The sequence below is a fragment of the Ambystoma mexicanum genome, chromosome 5p (assembly GCF_040938575.1).
Source record: "Ambystoma mexicanum isolate Mex_15411 chromosome 5p, UKY_AmexF1_1, whole genome shotgun sequence".
Classification (NCBI taxonomy): Eukaryota; Metazoa; Chordata; class Amphibia; order Caudata; family Ambystomatidae; genus Ambystoma; species Ambystoma mexicanum.
In genome coordinates, this window is record NC_090930.1 from 30,393,141 (window position 1) to 30,413,281 (window position 20,141).

General features: G+C 50.3%; 1 protein-coding gene across 5 annotated transcripts in view; it reads left to right on the top strand.

Moving 5' to 3' along the window:
- Positions 1–20,141, top strand: part of ZMYM3 (zinc finger MYM-type containing 3) — a 1,331,158-nt gene that overhangs the window by 1,136,728 nt on the left and 174,289 nt on the right. For all 5 annotated transcript variants that reach the window (XM_069612373.1, XM_069612372.1, XM_069612371.1 and 2 more), the window contains one exon: positions 7,562–7,816. In XM_069612373.1, the coding sequence (XP_069468474.1) occupies positions 7,562–7,816 (255 nt within the window). The remainder of the gene's footprint in view (positions 1–7,561; positions 7,817–20,141) is intronic.

Consider the following 20,141-nt stretch of genomic DNA (forward strand, 5'->3'; position numbering starts at 1 on the left):
GGACTTGGAGGATGCATACTTCCACATCCCTATTCTAAAGAGACACCGAAAGTTCCTCAGGTTCGTGGTCAAAGGGCGGCACTAACAGTTCAAGGCCCTCCCGTTCGGATTAAAATCGGCGCCCAGGGTTTTCACCAAGTGCCTAGCACCGGTGGCGGCGCAGCTGCGCCTGCAGGGGATCCACGTCTACCCCTACCTGGACGACTGGCTCATACGGGCAAGGACAAGGGAGCTCGCCGTGGAACACACTGCGAAGACCGTCCAGCTGCTCACGGACCTGGGGTTCTCCATCAACTTTACAAAATCCCACCTGGTCCCGTCGCAAGTCGCCCTGTTTCTGGGAGCACAGCTCGACAGTGGCGCGGCGGGCCTCACCGTCGGAGGAAAGGATAAGGACCATCCTGGGAAAGGTGCAACGTCTGCTGGCCACGGACGTGGCCAGAGTGAGGTCTATCAAGTCCCTCCTCGGAATGATGTCCTCCTGCATTTATCTGGTGCGCCACTGCAGACTTTGGATGCGGCCCTTGCAAGAATTCCTCGACGCCCCCTGGATCCAGCCGACGGGCAGCTTCGAGGACAGGATCCCGCTCGACAAAGCGTTCCGTCACGCGATACGATGGTGGGGTATCTGCTCTCATCTGACGGCGGGAACAGGTTTCCTAGCCCCGGCCCACCAGGTGACAGTGACGACGGATGCCTCCCTGGAAGGTTGGGGAGCGCACACCGGGGGTCTCCACGCGAGAGGCCTTTGGCTCCCAGAGGAGAAGACACTCCACATCAACATCTTGGAGCTCCGTGCAGTGTTCTGGGCCCTCAGGTCCTTCCTTCCGTCCCTCAAGGGCAAGGTGGTGAGGATCTTCACCGACAACACCACCACAATGTTTTACATACGGAAGCGGGGCGGAACCAGGTCCCCTGCCCTATCCAAGGAAGCCCAGGATCTGTGGCATTCGGCCGTCGCCCAAGGGTTGTTTCTGGTACCCTTTCATCTGGCAGGGATAAACACCATCGCCGACTCACTCAGCAGAGAGCTGCGCTCATGCCACGAGTGGGAACTGTGCCAGGATCAAGTGGACCAACGATGGGGCGAACCCCAGATCGATCTCTTCGCGACGGCAGAGAACTCCAAGTGCCGGAGGTTCGCCAACAGGTTTCCCCAACCGAGGAGCATGGGCAATGCTTTCTCGTTCCCCTCGGACGCCCTGTTCCTTTATGCGTTCCCGCCGTTGCTACTCCGGCTCGTCAACCAGCTCAAGAGGTCCCGGTGCAGGATGATCCTCGTTGCACCGGCGTGGCCGAGGCAGATCTGGTTCCTGGACCTTCTGGACTTGTCAGCGTCCACACCAGTCAAGCTGCCGACGGACGCGGATCTTCTCTCCAGAGAAGGAGGCGCCATTCTTCATCACAAACCAGAGTCGCTGAACTTGCAGGCCTGGCTCCTGCAGCACTAGAGTTTGGAGGATACGACATCCCGGACGATTGCAGAGAGGTTCTTGCGAAGGCCAGGGCATCCTCAACTCTCAAGTGCTACGGACACAAATGGAAGAGGTTCTCTGTCTGGTGCCGTGCACATAAGATTAACCCCCTGCGGATTACGGCCCCTCAAGTATTGCCGTACCTATTGTCTTTGGCCAAGGCTGGCCTATCTCACGCTTCCATCAAGTTACATCTGGCTGCCGTCTCACGTTACACCAGAACTACAGGACAGGCGTCCTTGTGGTCTCATGGACTGGTGAAGGAATTTATGAAAGGACTGTGCCGATCATTCCCGCCGGTGAAGGCCCCTGCCCCGGCGTGGGAGCTCAAAGTGGTGCTAACTAGGCTCATGGAGGGCCCCATTCGAGCCTATGCATTCAGTGCCATTGAAGTTTCTGTCATGGAAGACAGCATTCCTCGTGGCCATCACCTCTGCACGACGAGTGGGAGCGATCCAGGCCCTGTCTTGCAAGCCTCAATACTTGACTTTTCACGACACGAGGATGGTGCTGAGAACGCACCCCTCCTTCATGCCCAAGGTGCCGTCGGTCTTCCACCTAAACGAGCCCTTGGTGTTGCCAGTTTTCTTCCCGTCGCCGGCTGAGAGGACTCTGCACTCGCTGGATGTAGCTAGAGCGCTGAAGTTCTACGTGGACCGCACAAAGAGTTTTCGGAAGACATCACAGCTGTTTGTGAACTTTAGACCTGTGAATCAAGGGAAGGCTCTCTCGAAGACTTCCATTTCCAGATGGCTCTCCGGCTGCATCATGCACTGTCACCGGTTGGCAAACCGACCGTTGCCAGGCCGTCCGAGGGCCCATTCGACCAGAGCGATCGCTGCTACTACGGCGTTCCTGTCTGGTGTGCCCCTGCTCGACATCTGCAGGGCTGCTACGTGGAGGTCGACGCACACCTTCACGAGATTCTACTGCGTCGACCGGGATTCCAGGGAGGAGTCCAGAGTCGGTCCGGCAGTGCTGCGCAACCTGTTCGCCTAAGGTGAGCCTGGTGAGGAGGTAAGAGTTGCTTAATGTTGAGTTGTATTGCTTGATATTGAGCCTTTTGCCACCTCCCGTGGTTGTGCATGTGTATACTGCTATGTATTCTTATATTCATGAGCAGGTGAATCCATGCCAGACCCCATGCTGGAGAAGGAACAAGTTACTTAACTGTAACTGTTGTTCTCCAGCATGGGTCTGGCATGGATACATATGCAAACCCTCCCGCCTACCCCTCTGCAGCTCTTCACTTGGTCATACTGCCACTTCACGTGCTACCAAATCTGAGGATGGCTGCCAGGGGCGGGGCTTAGGGAGAGGGCATCATTGGCTGGGGGCAGTATGACCCAGAGACCAGTGATTGGTTACTACTGAGAAAGACAGATCAGAAACGAAACTGATACTGATTTTTTTCTATACCGAGGATTACCGGCCTGACGGGGAATATTCATGAGCATGTGAATCCATGCCAGACCCATGCTGGAGAACAGTTAGGTAAGTAACTTGTCCCATACTTCACACTAACCGTTTCTGAAACATTTAAACTACTTTGAAGGAGGACCAAAATGGCATTCAGAGCGTTTGAAGTAGGAGCAAAAAGGCATAAGTTAATAAAAAGAATATTACAGTAACTCTTAAACAGTGCAAATAGTGTTCACCAGAGGAGTTGATTCAGTGCAATAGGTAGGCCAAAGTCAATGGACTAGAGTCTTGTATAGGTAAAAACGGTTCTGGTATTAAAACGGAAAAGTCTTTGCCACGGTTCTCAGAAGTAGTTCACGGAAGAAAGGTTAATTTGTTGGGTCACAAGCTGACTAGGCCTGCAAGTTGCCAAAGTTCCACACACTTTTGCTTTGAGAGGTGCTTGGTCGGGTTTTCACAGTACCACCTTGTGAAGAACAATATGCAGCTGAAGACTTCTGTTCCTGGCGGTTCCTGCAGATCTCACTGTTCCTGGGCCTTAGTCTTGGGGACAAGAGTGAGGACGTCGGGGGGGATACTCCTGCACTGCATGGGGACTGGTCACAAAGCTGGCAAACTGGCAATTCTTAGATTTCGGTAGCTGTCTTCAAGCACACAAGCTGGTGTTCTTCTCCCTGGCTATTCAGTTTCCTGCAGCACTCAGAGGAAAATACAACCAGCTCAGAGAATGGTGTCCAGGTGGTTTAGGAGTTGATTGGTCCTACTAACTCAAAGGAAGAAGTCGTCCTTGAAAGGCTTCCCTGTTGAGGTGAACTTGGCGATTCAGAACTGCAGCAAGGCTCCACTGGGCAAACCAACGGTCCAGTAGTTGCAGCAGCCGTCCTTTTCCAGCTCATCTTCAGTTCCTTCTTTCCAGTGTTCGACTGTCTTCCAAGCCAAGAGACTCGCCTTTTAAACAGTTTTCTCCCATTCACTCCAGCCTAACTGCCACTCACCCTGCAGGGTGGCTGTTCTTGCCGGAGAGTCAGCCAGCCAATCACGCCAGAGTGCATTTGGGTCTCTTAGGAGTCTAAGCACAGGGAGTTGTGGGCACCTTCCTCACTTCCTGCCCACCACAGACACTCTGGCGCCATAGGCGGTCTTCATTCCTAAATAATTGACCAGGGGACGGAAGCACACCAGACTGTAGTGGGACACAGTAAAGGGGGGGGGAGAGAAATAGTGACCATCCCCGTAGAAAGCAAGACCATAGTTCCATACACAGCATTGTCCATATTACAACTGGACCATTGTTATCTGGGGCACTGATCAGCCCCAGGTTTAAAGGTTCATATGAGGTGGTGTTCTGTACTCCTCTCGCCGTCCGTATAGGAGTTAGATATTTGGTGCATCTCTCTCTGTCCTAAGAGCACCCAGGACAAGGCAAAGTTTAGTAAGAGCATAGCCAAAGAAGAGACATTTTTGAGGATCCATGCCAGGGTAATGTGCAGAGGCACACCTGCTTTTTCTTTCTATTTTCATTGTTTTCTTGTTTTTTTCTGTTAAGATTTTTTTTTTTTCAAATTTCAGGACCCAGTCGGCCCTGGTGGAAAAAGGGACTCCCCCTCCCGTCCCCTTCTCCTCCCCCTTGCTCCCTATCTTTCTTTCTTCCTATCTTTCTTTCTTCCTATCTTTCTTTCTTTCTTTCTTTCTTTCTTTCTTTCTTTCTTTCTTTCTTTCTTTCTTTCTTTCCTCTGACCGACCTGTTATGTAGGGATTAGATTAAGACGAATGTAATTTGTTCTAGGAACTGTCACGTTTTTGCCAGCCACTCCTACAAGTTTTCTTAGATGAATGAAACAGGAAGTATGAATGGCGTATGATTTATATAATGCGTGGGGCTTTTTCTGACGTCCAGAATGTAGAAACATTGAATAGCTGGTACTCTAATATGCACATTGCAGGAAGGAATATAATCAAAGAAAGCTGTTACCTGTGTGCACTTACCTTGCACACATCAGGAGCTCCTAGGGTTTTTAATTCCACACACACATCTTGCACTATGAGGGATAAAGGGCACATTCCAGGCACACAGCATGCAGTTGAGGAGCATTGATCTGCGCCCAGCGGTATGTAATGGCAACACGAAATATCGCTAGTGTCTACAATGACCAAATTCTTCCTTGGGAGGTTACTCAAATGACAAAGACAAATGGCAGGACACCACAGTGATGTGCCTGGCAGATGGGCTGATCGAGTACAGTGGAGAAACAATATCCCAAATAGGGACTATGTATGCGCAAATATGGTCCCAACACATCACAAGGCTGACATGGATTGCAACAATGAAGAAGCCAGAAGCAACAGATAGAGCCAAATATTTTGAACTTTTATTTTAGCATTGGAGGAACAATGCCTGGTGGCGCAAACACAGTGCGCTGTGATCCCTGGTATGACGAAAGGTACAGCAGTGGTGATTGATTACTACTGGGTTTGTGGCCGACAAGCCTACCTGCAACTCCTACCATCTTGGAGGCGCAGGTGTTCACTGCTCAACCTGCATTCAGTGCTAGTAGTAATCCTGGAAGAACACCTGAAGGGAGAAGAAATGCCTGCCGAGGTGCCAACAGCCACTGTAGCACCTAAAACAGAAAGATGCTTGAAGATCACACAAGAATTTGGTATGCTGCCAGAAAAGGGACGATTTCAACAGCGGGGAAGAAAGAAGAGATCAAACTGTCTCAAAAAGACTGTTCCGCACAGCCCGGAGGAATACCTTGCGAGTATTGGCTTTTTAGCTCAGCAGAGACTTTTGGCTACTGGGGTACAAGCAGCTGCTGCACTTTTGTACCCCCGGAGGATGCTGAGAATGGGTCACTATCCCACGTCATCGGGGCAGTGCACAATTTAGGTGTTGAAATGAAGAAAGATGGAGTTCAGAACACAGATTGGCTATCGCTTGCTTTTGATTGGGTCTGGCCATGGCTGAAGGCAGCAGTAAAAATACTGGTTCCTATGATCGTGTTCTTCTTGTTTCTCTTCTGCATGTGCCAATGGGGTCTCTGATGTGTTCCTATAGTCCCTAATAGTGCAAAGATGATGCTATCAATTGGGGGATCTAAGACACCTTGCCATACAATAAACGGTGAAACTCAAACTAATATTTCTGGGGTTGTAGATATGTGGGGTGTGTATGAGTTTGTTACTGTAGAAGTAACGAATGGGTGGAATGTTGGGAAGGAGCCTAGTGCTTTCCTTCATTCCCACGTTTTCCAAGCACTTTAGAATTAGGCAAGACTTCTGTTAACTGTTTTCTAAGCACTATAAGAGTAGAGGGGGGGCGGGGTTAACTAAAGAAAGTTAGTTAGGATTGAAATATAAGGTGCAAATAACTATTTAGATGGATATATTTCTAAAACTGTTAAATTGTAGTTGGCTCTGCTCAAAGCACAGTGAATTCAGCCTGAACTAAAAATAGACTGCAGGCTGGCAGAGAGCATGAGGTAACTCAGCAGCTGTTCCTGTCCATCACAAGCCAATGGAGACTAAAAAAGATTCAATGTATGACATACAGAGTACTAGGAAAACAAGGGTTTTTTGTAGAAATTACTGAACCAGATCAAATAGAATTATGTTGTGTAAGTGTTGCAAGAATGGCGGGAAGATGTTTATGTATGAATGTTTATAACATAGCGAATTATGCTAAACAAGAGCGACAATGTTTTGTAGCTTGTGACAAACGGAACCCAGCAATGCCAGAAAGAAGAATTGCAGGGTCCATTTTAAGGAAGAACCGTTTTGGATGAGCTCTGCCAGTGACCAAGTCAAGAGTATTTAAGCCCCAGGCCCAGCAGCAGTCTCCAGGACCTGGGATTGGTGGAGGGACGGAATATACCACACTGGGGCAGAGTTCTTTGTCAATCCTCACTTCTGTACAGATTCAATTTATCTCTTGCAAGATAGACTCATGGCCTTAATTCCATAGAGGGGTGCATTTACTCTGGTTTGAGCGTGATGAGAGGGGTACCACAAAATATTCAAGGGGTTCTCCTGTAAATTGGGGTTCACTTTCAACTGCACAAAAGGTGAGGTGTGTCACAATGCAAAAGCAGATGCCTATGGAGTTTGCCAGACTCCATAAAACAATAAAAACGTCTTAGTCAGGAAAACACGTGAGTGAGAAAACGGTCCCACTCACTCGGGAGTAAAAATTAAAAAGCCCAGAGTCCAACAAAGGAGCTGAGGGTCTCTAAGGTTAAAGGGAATTGGCACAGAAATGAAAATTCTCCGTAACACAGCATACGCTTATCAGTTGGTTGAGTCCCACGCCAAATTCTGTCCGTGCCAGCAACCACATTTTCAGTGACATTGCTAACTTTTAAAATTGATAATTAGAACGTTGCAGTACAATTCATCTGGCAATAATGTTATTTGCATGCAATGGTGAATTTTTGTAATGTCCTTACTCTGTAATGCAATGTACTGTTCTATAATGTATGTTGTGACTAGGGCATGTGTTAATCCCAGACAGCACATCTCTTCAAGGCAATGTCAAGCGCTATAAAAAACATCTCTTATTTTATGAAATGGCTAGATGAATGAAGTGAAAGGGATCTGGGGGCATGAGTGTTTATAGTCATATATATATATTGCTGCTCTTAGTGACTTGTATGCTTGTTTTTCAGGTCTTTTGTTCTCACGGGTGGAAGAGGAGCACCTGTGGGACTGCAAGCAACTTGGGGTGTATTCGCCCTTCGTCCTCCTCAACACACTCATGTTCTTTAACACCAAGTACTTTGGGCTGCGGACACCAGAAGATCACATGCAGCTGTCCTTCACGAATGTTGTGCGGCAGTCGCGCAAGTGCAGCACTAGCAGAGGCACCATAAAGATGATCAGCGTCCGATACTACCCGCCAGCCAGGCAAAGAAAAGGACGCGGTAGGTACACTCACAGCTGTATAGTATGGCACTGCTAGTAATTCAGTGTATAAGTTACGGCATACCTGCATACTCCGGGGATCTCTAGAAACTTGTGTTGTAAAGTACTGTTCTGAAAAACACACGGCTGCTCTTTGGGACAGTACATGGAGTATACCGCTCAACACCAGATTTCTGAAGTCCACCTTTATTTTACACTAGCATTCTTGTGCTCAGATCACGTGCTGTGAGGTTCTGACTGTCCAGATCATCCTCAGTGACTTTAGCATTCATTTTGTGGTCCTTTATTGTGCACCTAACCAGTCCCCTTTTTTCTGAATTTCCTTAGTGCCCTTTTAACACATAAGTTAGTATAGAAATTGTTCATTGGCAGAGATTTTACCTTGGTTTCGGTGACCCAGGTGACCCACTCATACTTAATTACGGGCCATATTCGTCAGTGCCCCTGCTCATAACGAGGGCATCTTACCAAACTGGATGGACCCTCTTGCATAACAGATTTCGTTTTCTAGGGCCCCTCAATGTTTTGCTATTCCCTCTAGATCTTTTGATCAGATACCTATTATTTTTTATTTTTTTTTGACCAGTGGGACTACTTCTGGTCCCTTGCCTTTGGAGCCCTTTTTGCCTTCTGGTATTGTCACCCTTGTGCACACTGTCCAAGCGCCACATTTTTACCCTAGGATGTTTAAAACCCTAATAGTACAGACTTATACAAAAGGTTGGGTTCCTATTGCCAGGTGGTCAGGGTTGTTGTAGTGCACCCAAAGGGTACTGCATACATTCTTGCCTAACAATCAACGTAGCCATGGAAAGCAGTAAGGCTTCGTCTCTGGAGAGTGAGTGAGGTCAGGGGCCTTCAAAGAGTTGACACAGAATCGCAGTTGTTCAGCTCAGTTGGTTATAAAAATAGTCATTTTTCTGATTGTTAATCTGCTTAGAATCACATGCTGTGCATAGGTCCGACATCCAGTGGTCACTGCAGAGTATTGCATTTTGTTTTTCGTAGTCGAAAAGGGACGTCAACAAGGCGTGTCTGAAACACTAACCCTTATAGTGATGTGCGTTGTACCCTCAATCCCTCACGCGTCGAGGTCCCTCAGATTGTTTTTTTCCGCCCAGCTACTGGTCGCCTTTACGCGGAGCTCCTCGAGAGACATTGCAGATTTCATCTCCTCGACCTTTGGTCGTTTTCCTATTAATATATAACACATAGATCCCTCCCTCGACGCAGTTGTGAAGCTGTTTCTCCGCCGAGCAAGATCTTCGACGGAGGGGACGAGCGGAGGAGATACTTCGGCGTTGCCGAACACGTGGCCTGGCCTCGCAGGCCAAATACAGTAGGGAGAGTGGGGTCGTGGGACATCTGTTTCCTTTCTGAGAATGCCTTTCCCTTTCTTTTCCCTTGGGGTCGTTATCACGATTTACTGCCTTGGCTATGGAGAGGACACCCTTTGGGTTTTGCCCGCGTTGCAAGGGCAAGTTTACTTGGAAGGACAAGCATTCACGGTGTAACCGCTGCTTGCCCCTCGATCACAAAGAGGAGGGTTGCACGGCTTGTCGGCTTCTTAAGCCAAAGACTCTAAAAGACCGTAGGGTCAAGAGGTGGGCTGCCTACGCTATGTCGAAGGCCGATTCCTCACCCGCCGCTGCTACCACCGACCGTGACGAGGAACGTGATAACACGACCTCCGCTACGGAAGTCGTAGACCCCTCTAAAGAGCGCTCGCGTTCTTCGTCGTCTGTCCCCGGCCCCGACGGGCTCGGCTCACGCCCTGCTTATGGGGATGAACACCCCGGCGACACTGACGCACACGATACCACACATAAGCACACAACCCACGGCTCTTCTTCGTCGAAGACAAAAAGCATCGGCGCCCAAGGAGGAACCGTTCAGGTTCGAAGCCCCTCTCGCAGCCGCGACCAGCGACTGGGCTTTCGGCAAATAAGGGCGCTGCCCCCAAACCATCGGCTGGCGCGCACCAGCAGACGTCGAGCGCTACGCAAAGGTCAAAAGACACGCCGAAAAAGCCCGAAGAAAGACAGGGACTACCCCCTTCAGTCGGGGGGAACCCCAGCACACCGGAAGGCTTTTCGGAAGGCGACGGGACACTTTCCTCGACGTTATGGGAGAGGTCGAGCCGTTTTCAGCTAGAAGACACTAATTTTCCCCCGCTAGACCGCTCAGGGGTACCCCATGAGACCATGTAAAGGCTCCATCTCTGCATTGACAGGTTTCTGAAGACCCAGAACCCTCCCACTCCCAAGAGGACAAGAGAAGGGCCTCAGGAGGACCCCAGGGCTAAATATCCGAGACTATTCAATCCCCAGCAGGACACAGCCTCAGATTTCCATAATGTGTATGACCTCACTGGTGAGGAACAATACTTGGAGGAGGAGGATGAATTTGTGGACGATGAAGAGGGACAGAACCAGGAGGAAGTTCTGGAAGACAGCCCAGACATGGTAGGAGAAGGCTTCGGAGAAAATCCAGAAGAAGGGCCTTCTCATCCCTGGCAATCCCCATCAGTATATTCGGACACTGATGTCCTGAACCTAAATCCTCCTGACAATTCACCTGTTAGGAACACGTCTCCCATAGACGATCAGCCCACATTCAATGCCCTGTTGCGCAGAGCAGCAGCACATTTCGAACTGGACACTGGGGAGATCTCTCCTGAAATAGACTTTGTGGAAAGAGTAATTAAGGAGAAACCCCGGTCAGCCAGACCATTCCCCTCGCTTCAGTGAAGAGAAGAATCATCCCTTCGCTTTCCACGCCCGCTCTAATCAGAGGAGTTAATCCTAGAATTGAAAAACTTTTCACTCCTTCACCCTCAGACCCGCTGTACGTCAGGGGACATTCTATTCCTGACTCTCTTGTAGTAACTAATACAAGGAAGAGGGCAAGGGTGCCGCTGTCCACCAGCGAGGCACCACCTGACAAGGAGGGCAAGAGATTATATGCCCTTGGAAAGAGAGTCACATCCTCAGCTGCCTTTTCGGCAAGAATTGCGAACAACAATTCTTTGCTAGCTAGCTAGCTAGCTACGCGGACGCGCAGTGGGCCAAGCTGCGCAAAGACGCCGAAGAAGCGCCGGAACCACTACGGACACGCCTGCTATCAACTATTGGCGAAGGAACCCAGGTCAACCAGAGCATTGTGAAGAACTCTCTGGATGCTGCAGAGACAGCGGGACGTTCCCTGGTTCAGGGAATACGCCTAAAACGCCATGTATGGCTGCGTAACTCAGGGTTCAAACCGGAGACACAGGCGTCTTTAATAAATAAACCTATTGAAGACTCAAACCTCTTCGGGAAAGCGGTGGATGAGGCTCTGGAGATGGCTAAAAAAGAGTTCGATACTATCAAAACTCTTGACCAGATCTCTAAGCCCACTACCAGACGCGGCTATGGCAACAAACGCTTTTTTCGTGGCCAACGCCAACAGCAGAATCAGCAGCAACAGTACCCTGCCACCAATTACCAGACCAATAGTGGGCAGTACAGCCAAAGAGGCCAGCGGCGTGGCAAAGGGAGAGGTCGGAGGTCCACCCCCAGAGGCTCCCAAGCCCCCAACAACACCAAGTGACGCAAAGATTCGCGTCCCCTCCCATGCAACACCGGTCGGGGGCCGGCTAACATCCTTTCTTCCAGCATGGGAGGGAATAACGTCAGACCGCTGGGTACTTTCCACCGTAGCCCACGGATACTGCATCAAATTCAACGGTTCCCCAACATAGACCCCCGAGGGGTCGACGCATGACACCAGAACACCTTGCCATCCTTCTCCAAGAAGTAGAACAACTGCTGGAAAAAGGAGCCATAGAGGTTGTGCTTCTATCTCAGGTAACGGAAGGTATTTATTCAGTGTACTTCCTTGTACCCAAAAAGGATCTAACCATGCGCCCTGTATTAGATCTGCGCCCAGTGAACAAGTTTGTCAAACCCCAGAAGTTTCGTATGGTGACCTTACAGGAAGTGATCCCACTGCTATCACAGGGAGATTACATAACAACACTAGACATGAAAGATGCATACTTTCATATTTTAATGTTGCCAGCGCACAGAAAATACCTCATGTTCATGATAGAGGGCAAACACTACCAGTTCAGAGTGCTACCCTTTGGCATAGCATCTGCACCAAGGGTATTCACGAAGGTACTGGCAGTGGCAGCGGCCCACCTGCTCAGGTTGTCCATCCCAGTTTACCCTTACCTCGACGACTGGCTTGTAACGGGATTCTTGCGAAACATGCTTCTACAATACCCAAAAGACTGTAGACCTTTTGTTCCAGCTGGGCTTCTCCATCAACGAAAAGAAGTCCAGCCTAGACCCCAGCCAGATCAAACAATTCCTAGGTGCTCTAATTCAAACAAAGGACGGCCTCGTCTTCCCCTCCAACGAGAGGGTCCAAAACATGCTGTTTCAGATCCCTCAATATGTGGCCGGTCGAGAGGTGACGGTACGCAAAGCAATGCGCTTGCTAGGCATGATGGCGTTGTGTATTTATTTGGTACCTCACGCGCACCTGCGCATGCGCCCACTCCAAGAGTGGCTTAACAGCCAGTGGTGTCAGGCCAGCGGACTATGGGACGATCTAGTGGTGGTCTCGCAGGCCTTGGTTCTCTCGCTACGGTGGTGGACAAAGGAAAACCTGGAAAGAGGGAAACCCTTTACCACACCCGCGGCGGAAGCCACTCTAACCACAGACGCATCCCTCACAGGATGGGGGGCTCACCTATACCATCAAACTGCTCACAGAGTGTGGACTCCGAACGTAGCATCCAAACATATAAATCTACTGGAGCTACTAGCTGTGTGCAAGGCGCTAAAAGCCTTCCAGGAACACCTACAAGGCAAGACAGTGATGGTCCTTACAGACAGCACCACAGCTATGTACTACATCAACAAGCAGGGGGGCACCCACTCTCCAGGACTGTCCAAACTGGCCCAAAATATATGGAAGTGGGCTCTCAAACAAAACATGTTCCTACTGTCACAACATGTACCAGGGGAACTCAATCTGCTGGCAGACAAACTCAGCAGAGATTTCCCCCTGCCCGAAGAGTACGAATGGCGACTGCACGAAGACATCGTCTTCGACGTCTTCACACAATGGGGATTCCCAGAAATAGACCTGTTCGCAACCCTGGAGAACTCACAATGCCAAAGTTACGCCTTCAGGTACCCCCAGAACCAATCCAAGGGCAACGCACTGTCGATGCAATGGTCAGGGAAATTTGTTTACGCTTTCCCCCCCGACTCCCCTTCTCAACAAGGTGGTGCACAAGATGCACCAGGAACAAGTGACCATGATACTGGTGGCCCCAATGTGGGCCCGACAGCCATGGTTCGCTCACTTGATGGAGATGTCTCTATCTCCCCCAGTGAAACTCCCCTGCCCGTACAACATGCTGTCACAAGACAAGGGCAGGACTCTGCATTCATGCCCCCAGAACATGAACTTAGCAGCCTGGCTCCTGAGATCATAGAATTTGGACATCTTCAGCTCCCACAGAGATGCATGGACATCCTCAGGGAAGCCAGAAAACCTAACACTCGCCACTGCTATTCTAGCAAGTGGAAGAGATTTGTCATCTGGTGCAGACTGCTCTCCCACACATATTGTTCTATACCTGACCCATTTATTGGATTCAGGTCTAGTGTTCAATTCCATTAAAGTCCACCTAGCGGCACTTTCTGCATACACCACTTCCCAACTCAGTGTCGGGGTGGAAGATCCCTGTTATAAAGGCCTTCATGGAGGGAGTAAAGAGAATACACCCCCCGATAGCTGACCCAGCTCCCGGATGGGACCTTAACGTGGTACTTACCAGACTCATGGGCTCACCATTTGAACCCATGCACAAAGCATCTCTTAAAGACATCACTCTTAAGACTGCTTTTCTAATAGCTATCACCTCCATCAGGAGAGTAAGTGAACTACAGGCTCTTTCTGTTCTAGACCCCTTTGTTACAGTTCACAGAGATAAGGTGGTTCTACGCACGCACCCAAGGTTTGCTCCGAAATTCATCTCGAAATTCCACGTAAACCAGTTTATAGAACTACCAACGTTCTTTCAAAATCCTTCTAACTTTGGCGAAAAAAGTCTGCACACACTAGATGTGCGCAGAGCGGTCATGTTCTACATGGAAAGAACCAGACCACTGAGGAAGACTAATCAGTTCTTCGTCTCGGTGGCAGCAGGAAGAGAAGGGGGATGCAGTTTCAAAGTCCACTATTTCTAGATGGATTGTTCAATGCATCACTCTGCTATACTCTTGCTAAGAGAGAACTGCCCTTTAAGCCAAGAGCACACTCTACTCGAGGCACGGGGGCGTCCATAGCATTCATTGCAAATGTTTCCCTTGAGTCCATCTGCAAAGCGGCTACTTGGAGTTCTGTGCACACCTTTACAAAACACTACTGTCTAGATGCACACTCGAGATCTGACTCCCAGGTGGGACAGGCAGTATTAAGACATCTTTTCTCTACTGTTCCTCCTCATAACCCACCGCCAACTCCGGGTACTGCTCGCTAGTCTATGCACAGCATGTGATTCTAAGCAGATTTTACTTACCGTAAAAGCATTTCTGATGGTTGTATCTGCTTAGATTCACATGCGCCCACCCTTCCTCCCCGCTCGGATGGAAGGAACATAGACTTCCTTTTATATCTCTTTTCTGTACTCACTCACGTCTAGAAGGCTCCCTCAGGGCAGAAAAATACAAACAGAGGGACCTTGACGCGTGAGGGATTGTGAGTACAACGCACGTCACTATAGGGATAGTGTTTCAGACAAGCCTTGTCGACGTCCCTTTTCGACTACGAAAAACAAAATGCAATACTTCGCAGTGACCACTGGATGTCGGACCTATGCACAGCATGTGAATCTAAGCAGATACAACCATCAGAAATGCTTTTACGGTAAGTAATGCATTGTCATTTAGGCCTTAGAAACTAGCAAGTATGAATAGCACACAATACTCTAATTTCTCAGGCTTGTGGGTCTGCTTAGAATCGCATGCTGTGCATAGGCCGACATCTAGTGGTAGCTGCTGAGTATTTTTCATGACGTTTCTGAAGTTCGAAAAGGAATGTGTACAGGGCATATCTGTAATTCTATCCCTAGTGTAACGTGCACTGTACCCATGATCGCACATGCGTCGATGACCTCGGATTATGATTTTGTCTGACATTGTGGATAGTTATTGCAGAGTCTCATAGCATAGTTACTGTGGAGTTAAATACCTGTTTATTCTTAGTGGTTATTTATTTTATTTATTGAACATTTGTATGGCGCCTATAAGGCAGAAAGTGTTGCCAGGTAGAGGGGTGAGGGGGTTGGTGGGTAGAGGGTGGAGAAAATAACAGTACTACTAGGCCTTGTGACATTCGGATTATGGAAGTGCAGTGGGAGGGGACTGATCGGGGTGGGAAAGGGAGAAGTGCAAGAGGAAGGGGCCCCTAGGTGCTGCGCAAGTGCTAAGGGGAGCCAAGGAGGGCAAGTGCCAGGGGAAAACTGGTAGGGGTCAACTAGTGCGGGACATGAGTGGACCAGTCTCAGTAGGCTAGTCAGGGAAGGTTGCCCCTAGCCAAATGCTGGTAAAAGGGATGCATTCAAGACTGGCCCTGGTGAGGCTCATAAGGGACAAGGGCAACCAGTCACAGCGTCAGGTGGGGACTAGCATGGGAGGGGAGACGGAAGGAGGTTAACAGGAAGGCCTTGAAAAGCTTCCTGAATTTAAGGAGATCTGGCTCAAGTCAGAGAGGGGGCAGGGAGGCCGTTCCAGAGGGCAGCTCCTGCCTGTTAGAGCAGTTTATCTGAAGTTCTACCGAACTTCAAAACCATTCAACTGAGACAGTACAATACTCAACTTAGTATAAGGCTGTACCACCTGCGTTCATGCTAGCATAGACCGAGCAGCCAGGCTTATCTTAGGAGAGAGAGAGGGGACTGTAGACCAGCACAAAGAATCTATAACGCACACATGAATCAATAGAAACGCTGACAACCAGAAGTATTATAAAATATAAAGGTTTATTTTTAAATACAATTAGGCCAAGTTAAGTCTTGGTAAATACTGGTCAAAGTCATAAACGCATTATAAAAAAGAAACGTAACGCTTGAAGGTACATAGACCAAAGTATATGACCTTATTTGGAACACCTAACAGTAGTTCTAGGGGGTTCTATGTCATTTCATCACGGGTTGTTTTTTTGCTGGGTTTTTTACTGCCAATGTTTCAGTGAAAACCCCATTGTGTGTTTTTATTTATTTTTTTGGGGGGGGGGGGGCTCCCTCCCAAAACCCCATCCACTTTTATTTTGCATATGTTCCCGAACAACCACACCACAAATATATATTATTCTAACCCCCTAAAAAATGTGAGTTTTTTTCATTGACAGATTTGCAGTAAAAAACGCGGTGAGAAGACATCCGAGATGAAAGAAAGTTGTACCGTTCTAGGGAAGTCAAACCTTTTTAAATATATTCATTATAAGAGACAACTATTCTTGGGGTAAAACCAATGGTTACTCTCAGATTACATTAAGTAATACCAGGGTAGTAGACCTTAAAAGTTGTACCGTGATGCTCAGCAATGAATCACATAATCAGTCCACTGGACAATGTAAGTTTCGTGAATAGTGGAACACTTATTCGAAGTACAGTAAAAACCTCTATTTTTGTGAAATGTTATACTAGGTGAGTAAAACTTAAGGATGTAATATTAGAGGTGCTTTTCAGATCAGTGAGAAACAGATTGAGATAAGCAGAAACTCTTCCAACTTATTTTAGGATGGCACACAGCTAACTCAAGGTAAGTAAAACCCTTTCGAGGGGATTGGGTCCTCTGTGCTGCTTCGGAAACTTTTTTCTGCGTCCTGCGTCGATGCGCCGTCGTCGAGGAGCTCCTCCGACGTCATCCGATGTGATAAGTAGGACGCATGACGCCCGTAGCCTCAGTCCGTTTTTTACGCGAACGTGTTGCTTCGTGAATCTAGGTTACCGCCTTGACTCTTTGGAGTTCTGTTCTTCTCGGTTCTTCGAACCTGTTCGTTTTTTGTTAGAATCTCCTTCGTGTGAAGATGTCTTCTACTTCGTCTTCGACCCCGCGTCCGGGCTTCAAGAAGTGCGGTGAGTGTGGGTCCAAGATGTCGGTGACGGACTCGCACGACGCCTGCCTCTGGTGCCTCACGACACGGATGACTGTATCGACTGCCAGTCGCTCACGTCCAAAGCCTTACGTGAACGTAAGAAGTTGTTGTCGGTAGGTCGGGTGTCCAAGCCCCGGAAGTCGAAGTGTGCGGGGCTTTCGACGGATGATTCGAGAGGAGACTCTCCGCGTCATCGTCGGAAGTCTTGTGGGTCTCCTAGGAGTCGGTCTCGCCACTCCTCGGCCTCTTCGAGGCATTCTCGGAAGCGCCAACAGCGGTCGTCTTCCAGGTCCTCTTCTGAGGACTCTACCCGGCACGTCGCTTACCCCACCAGCCGTGCGACGCTGGAGGAATGGGCTTCCTTTGGGAAGAAAATGCTGGCGATTCTCGAGTCGGAGGGTACTAAGCCGTCCGCGCCCCTGAGTGGGGTCGGTCGTGAGAGGTCGAGAGACACACCGCTCGCAAGAGTGGTCGGCACGAGTCACGGGAGAGGTCCCGTTCGGACAAGGGGGCTCGTTCTCGACGTTCCCGGTCCTCGACGCATTCGAGACCGTGTGCACCTGTGAGGTCTTCGAGGAAGACATCGACGTCTGAGGCGTCGAGGGCGTCGACAGGCTTTCTCGAGGCTCCGGCTCCGAGGAAGTCGTCGACGCTCAGGTTGTCGAAGGACACGCTCGGAGCTCCGGCTTCGAGGACTGTGTCGACGCCGTCGGCGCTGCATCTGAAGTTGACGCCAAACCTCTCGGCGCCAGCGCCTGTTCTCTCGACGCCGGCGCCGATTCACTAGACGCCGGGGTGTCGGAGGTACCTTGTGGCACGGGAGAACCCCCTAGGAAGGCTCTGGTTAAGAGCAAGCACTCTCGGGTGCCCTCTTCTCGCCACCTGGAATATATTTCGGAGGTGGATGAGGATTCTGATGGCCTGGTTCCTAGTCAGGTTCCCGATGAAATTGTCTCGGGCCATAGTCAGTTTGACGATTTGAGGCAGTCACTGCATGATGCCAGTGGACTGGACACCTCTTCGGAGGTGGAGTTTTGTAGGCCTGAGCCTGGCTCTCATGCCGATTCCTCGTACCGGCGCCTTATGGCTAGGGTTTCCGAGTACTTGGGATGGTCTGCTCCCCCAGGGGAGTTTGTGCAGGATGATCTCACGGACATCCTTGATGTTGGTCCCCCAACTGACCCGGTACTGCCGTTTCATATGGCTCTACAGAGAAGGGTGGCGGCGGCTTGGACTGCTCCGGAGAGTCTCCCGGCGGTGGGCAGGTCTTTGTCGCGAAAATACCGTCCAGCCAGTAGCGACCCCTGCTACTTGACCAGGCACCCCACTCCGGAGAGTTTGGTGGTACAGGCGGCCCCGGCAAAGCAGGTGTCGTACCCTACCATCCCTCCTGATAGGGACAACAAACGTTTTGATGGCTGGGCGAAGAAAGTGTTTTCTTCTGGTGGTATGGCGCTTCAGACGGCCAACCCCATTTGTGCCTTGTCTCGTTTCACACACACTCTGTGGAACTGTGTTGCGTTACCGGCTGAACATATTCCCGAAGGGGACGAACGGGATGGTTTCCTTGCTATGGTCCAGGATGGTAAGGATGCCATGTGCGAGTCCGTTCAGTCGGGTTAGGACATGGCTGAATGGGTCAGCAGGTCCATGGCGGCGAGCACCGTGATACGCAGGTTTGCGTGGTTGCGGAAGTCGGGGGTTTGCTCCTGATGTGCAGTCCCGGCTCCTCAACATGCCCTTTGACGGTGAACACCTTTTTGGCAGCAAGGCTGAGGAGAGCCTTGAGAGGTTGCAGACCTCAAAAGCTGCAGCGAAGTCGTTGGGCGCTGCAGTTCGCCAACCTCCGCATTTTCGTCCTAGGGGACAGCAATGGAGGGGTGTTTCCTTTCGCTATTACTCGTCCTTCAGTAAAGCGAGAGGAGCTGGCAGTCAGAGGCCAACGCAGGGGTACCAGAGGTGGACGACAGGGTACCCGTGGTGCCAAGGCTGCTCGGGCAGTTGCCGCTTTACCCTCAGGTAACGCTGCAGCCGCTACCACTCAGTCATGAGGCCATGTCCCATGGTTCGCCGGTTGGGGGAAGGCTGGCGCAGCATCGTGTAGAGTGGCGTGCCATTACTTCAGATGTGTGGGTTCTGGAAATCATAACCCACGGCTACTGTCTTCCCTTTCGGCACAGGCCTCGCAACAATCCACCGGGGAACCTCTTTGCAGAGTCCGGATCCGCTCCTTGCGCAGGAAATTTAAGCCCTGCTGGAGAAAGGCGCCATAGAACTGGTGCCTTTAGCAGAGAGGAACAATGGATGGTATTCCCCTTATTTTTTGATTTCGAAGAAAGACGGGGGATTGAGACCCATCATGGACTTGCGCGGTTTGAACAAGCTCCTCAGGAAGGACAAGTTCAAGATGGTTACTCTCTCTCAAGTCCTCCAGACCCTTCAGCTTCAGGACTGGTTGGTGTCTCTCGACCTCAAGGATGCTTACTTCCATGTGCCGATCCATCCCAAGCACAAGAAGTACCTGAGGTTCGCGGTTGGCGACTTTCACTTTGAGTTTCGGGTCCTGCCGTTCGGATTGACCTCTGCCCCGAGGGTTTTCACCAAGCTCATGGTGGTGGTGGTAGCACATCTCAGGCAAGGGGGGATTCAAGTCTACCCCTACCTGGACGATTGGTTGATCGGGGGGAGCTCTCCCGAGCAAGTCCTGGATCATCTGTCCGTCACCTGCCACTCCCTTCACAGGCTGGGCTTCTCCCTCAATTTAAAGAAGTCCCGATTGACGCCAAAACAGCGGCTCCAGTACATCGGAGCAGTGCTCGACACTTCCCGGGGGCAGTGTTTTCCTCCCCAGGTGAGGGCTCTTCACATTCAGCAGATGGTGCACAAGTTTCAGTATGCCCAGACGCTCCCAGCGTTCGAGTTCTTGAGGTTGCTCGGCCTCATGGCCTCCTGCATTCTTCTGGTGCCAGAGGCTCGCCTGCGGATGAGATCTTTGCAGTGGGCACTCAAGATGCAATGGTCGCAGTCCTCCGGCAGGATGTCGGACCCGGTTCAGGTGCCGCCCTCGGTCACCCGGGACCTTCTGTGGTGGGCCGTCGAAGGCAACTTGATGAAGTGGGCTCCATTTTGGCTTCCCTGGCCGGAGGTGACGATCGTGACGGA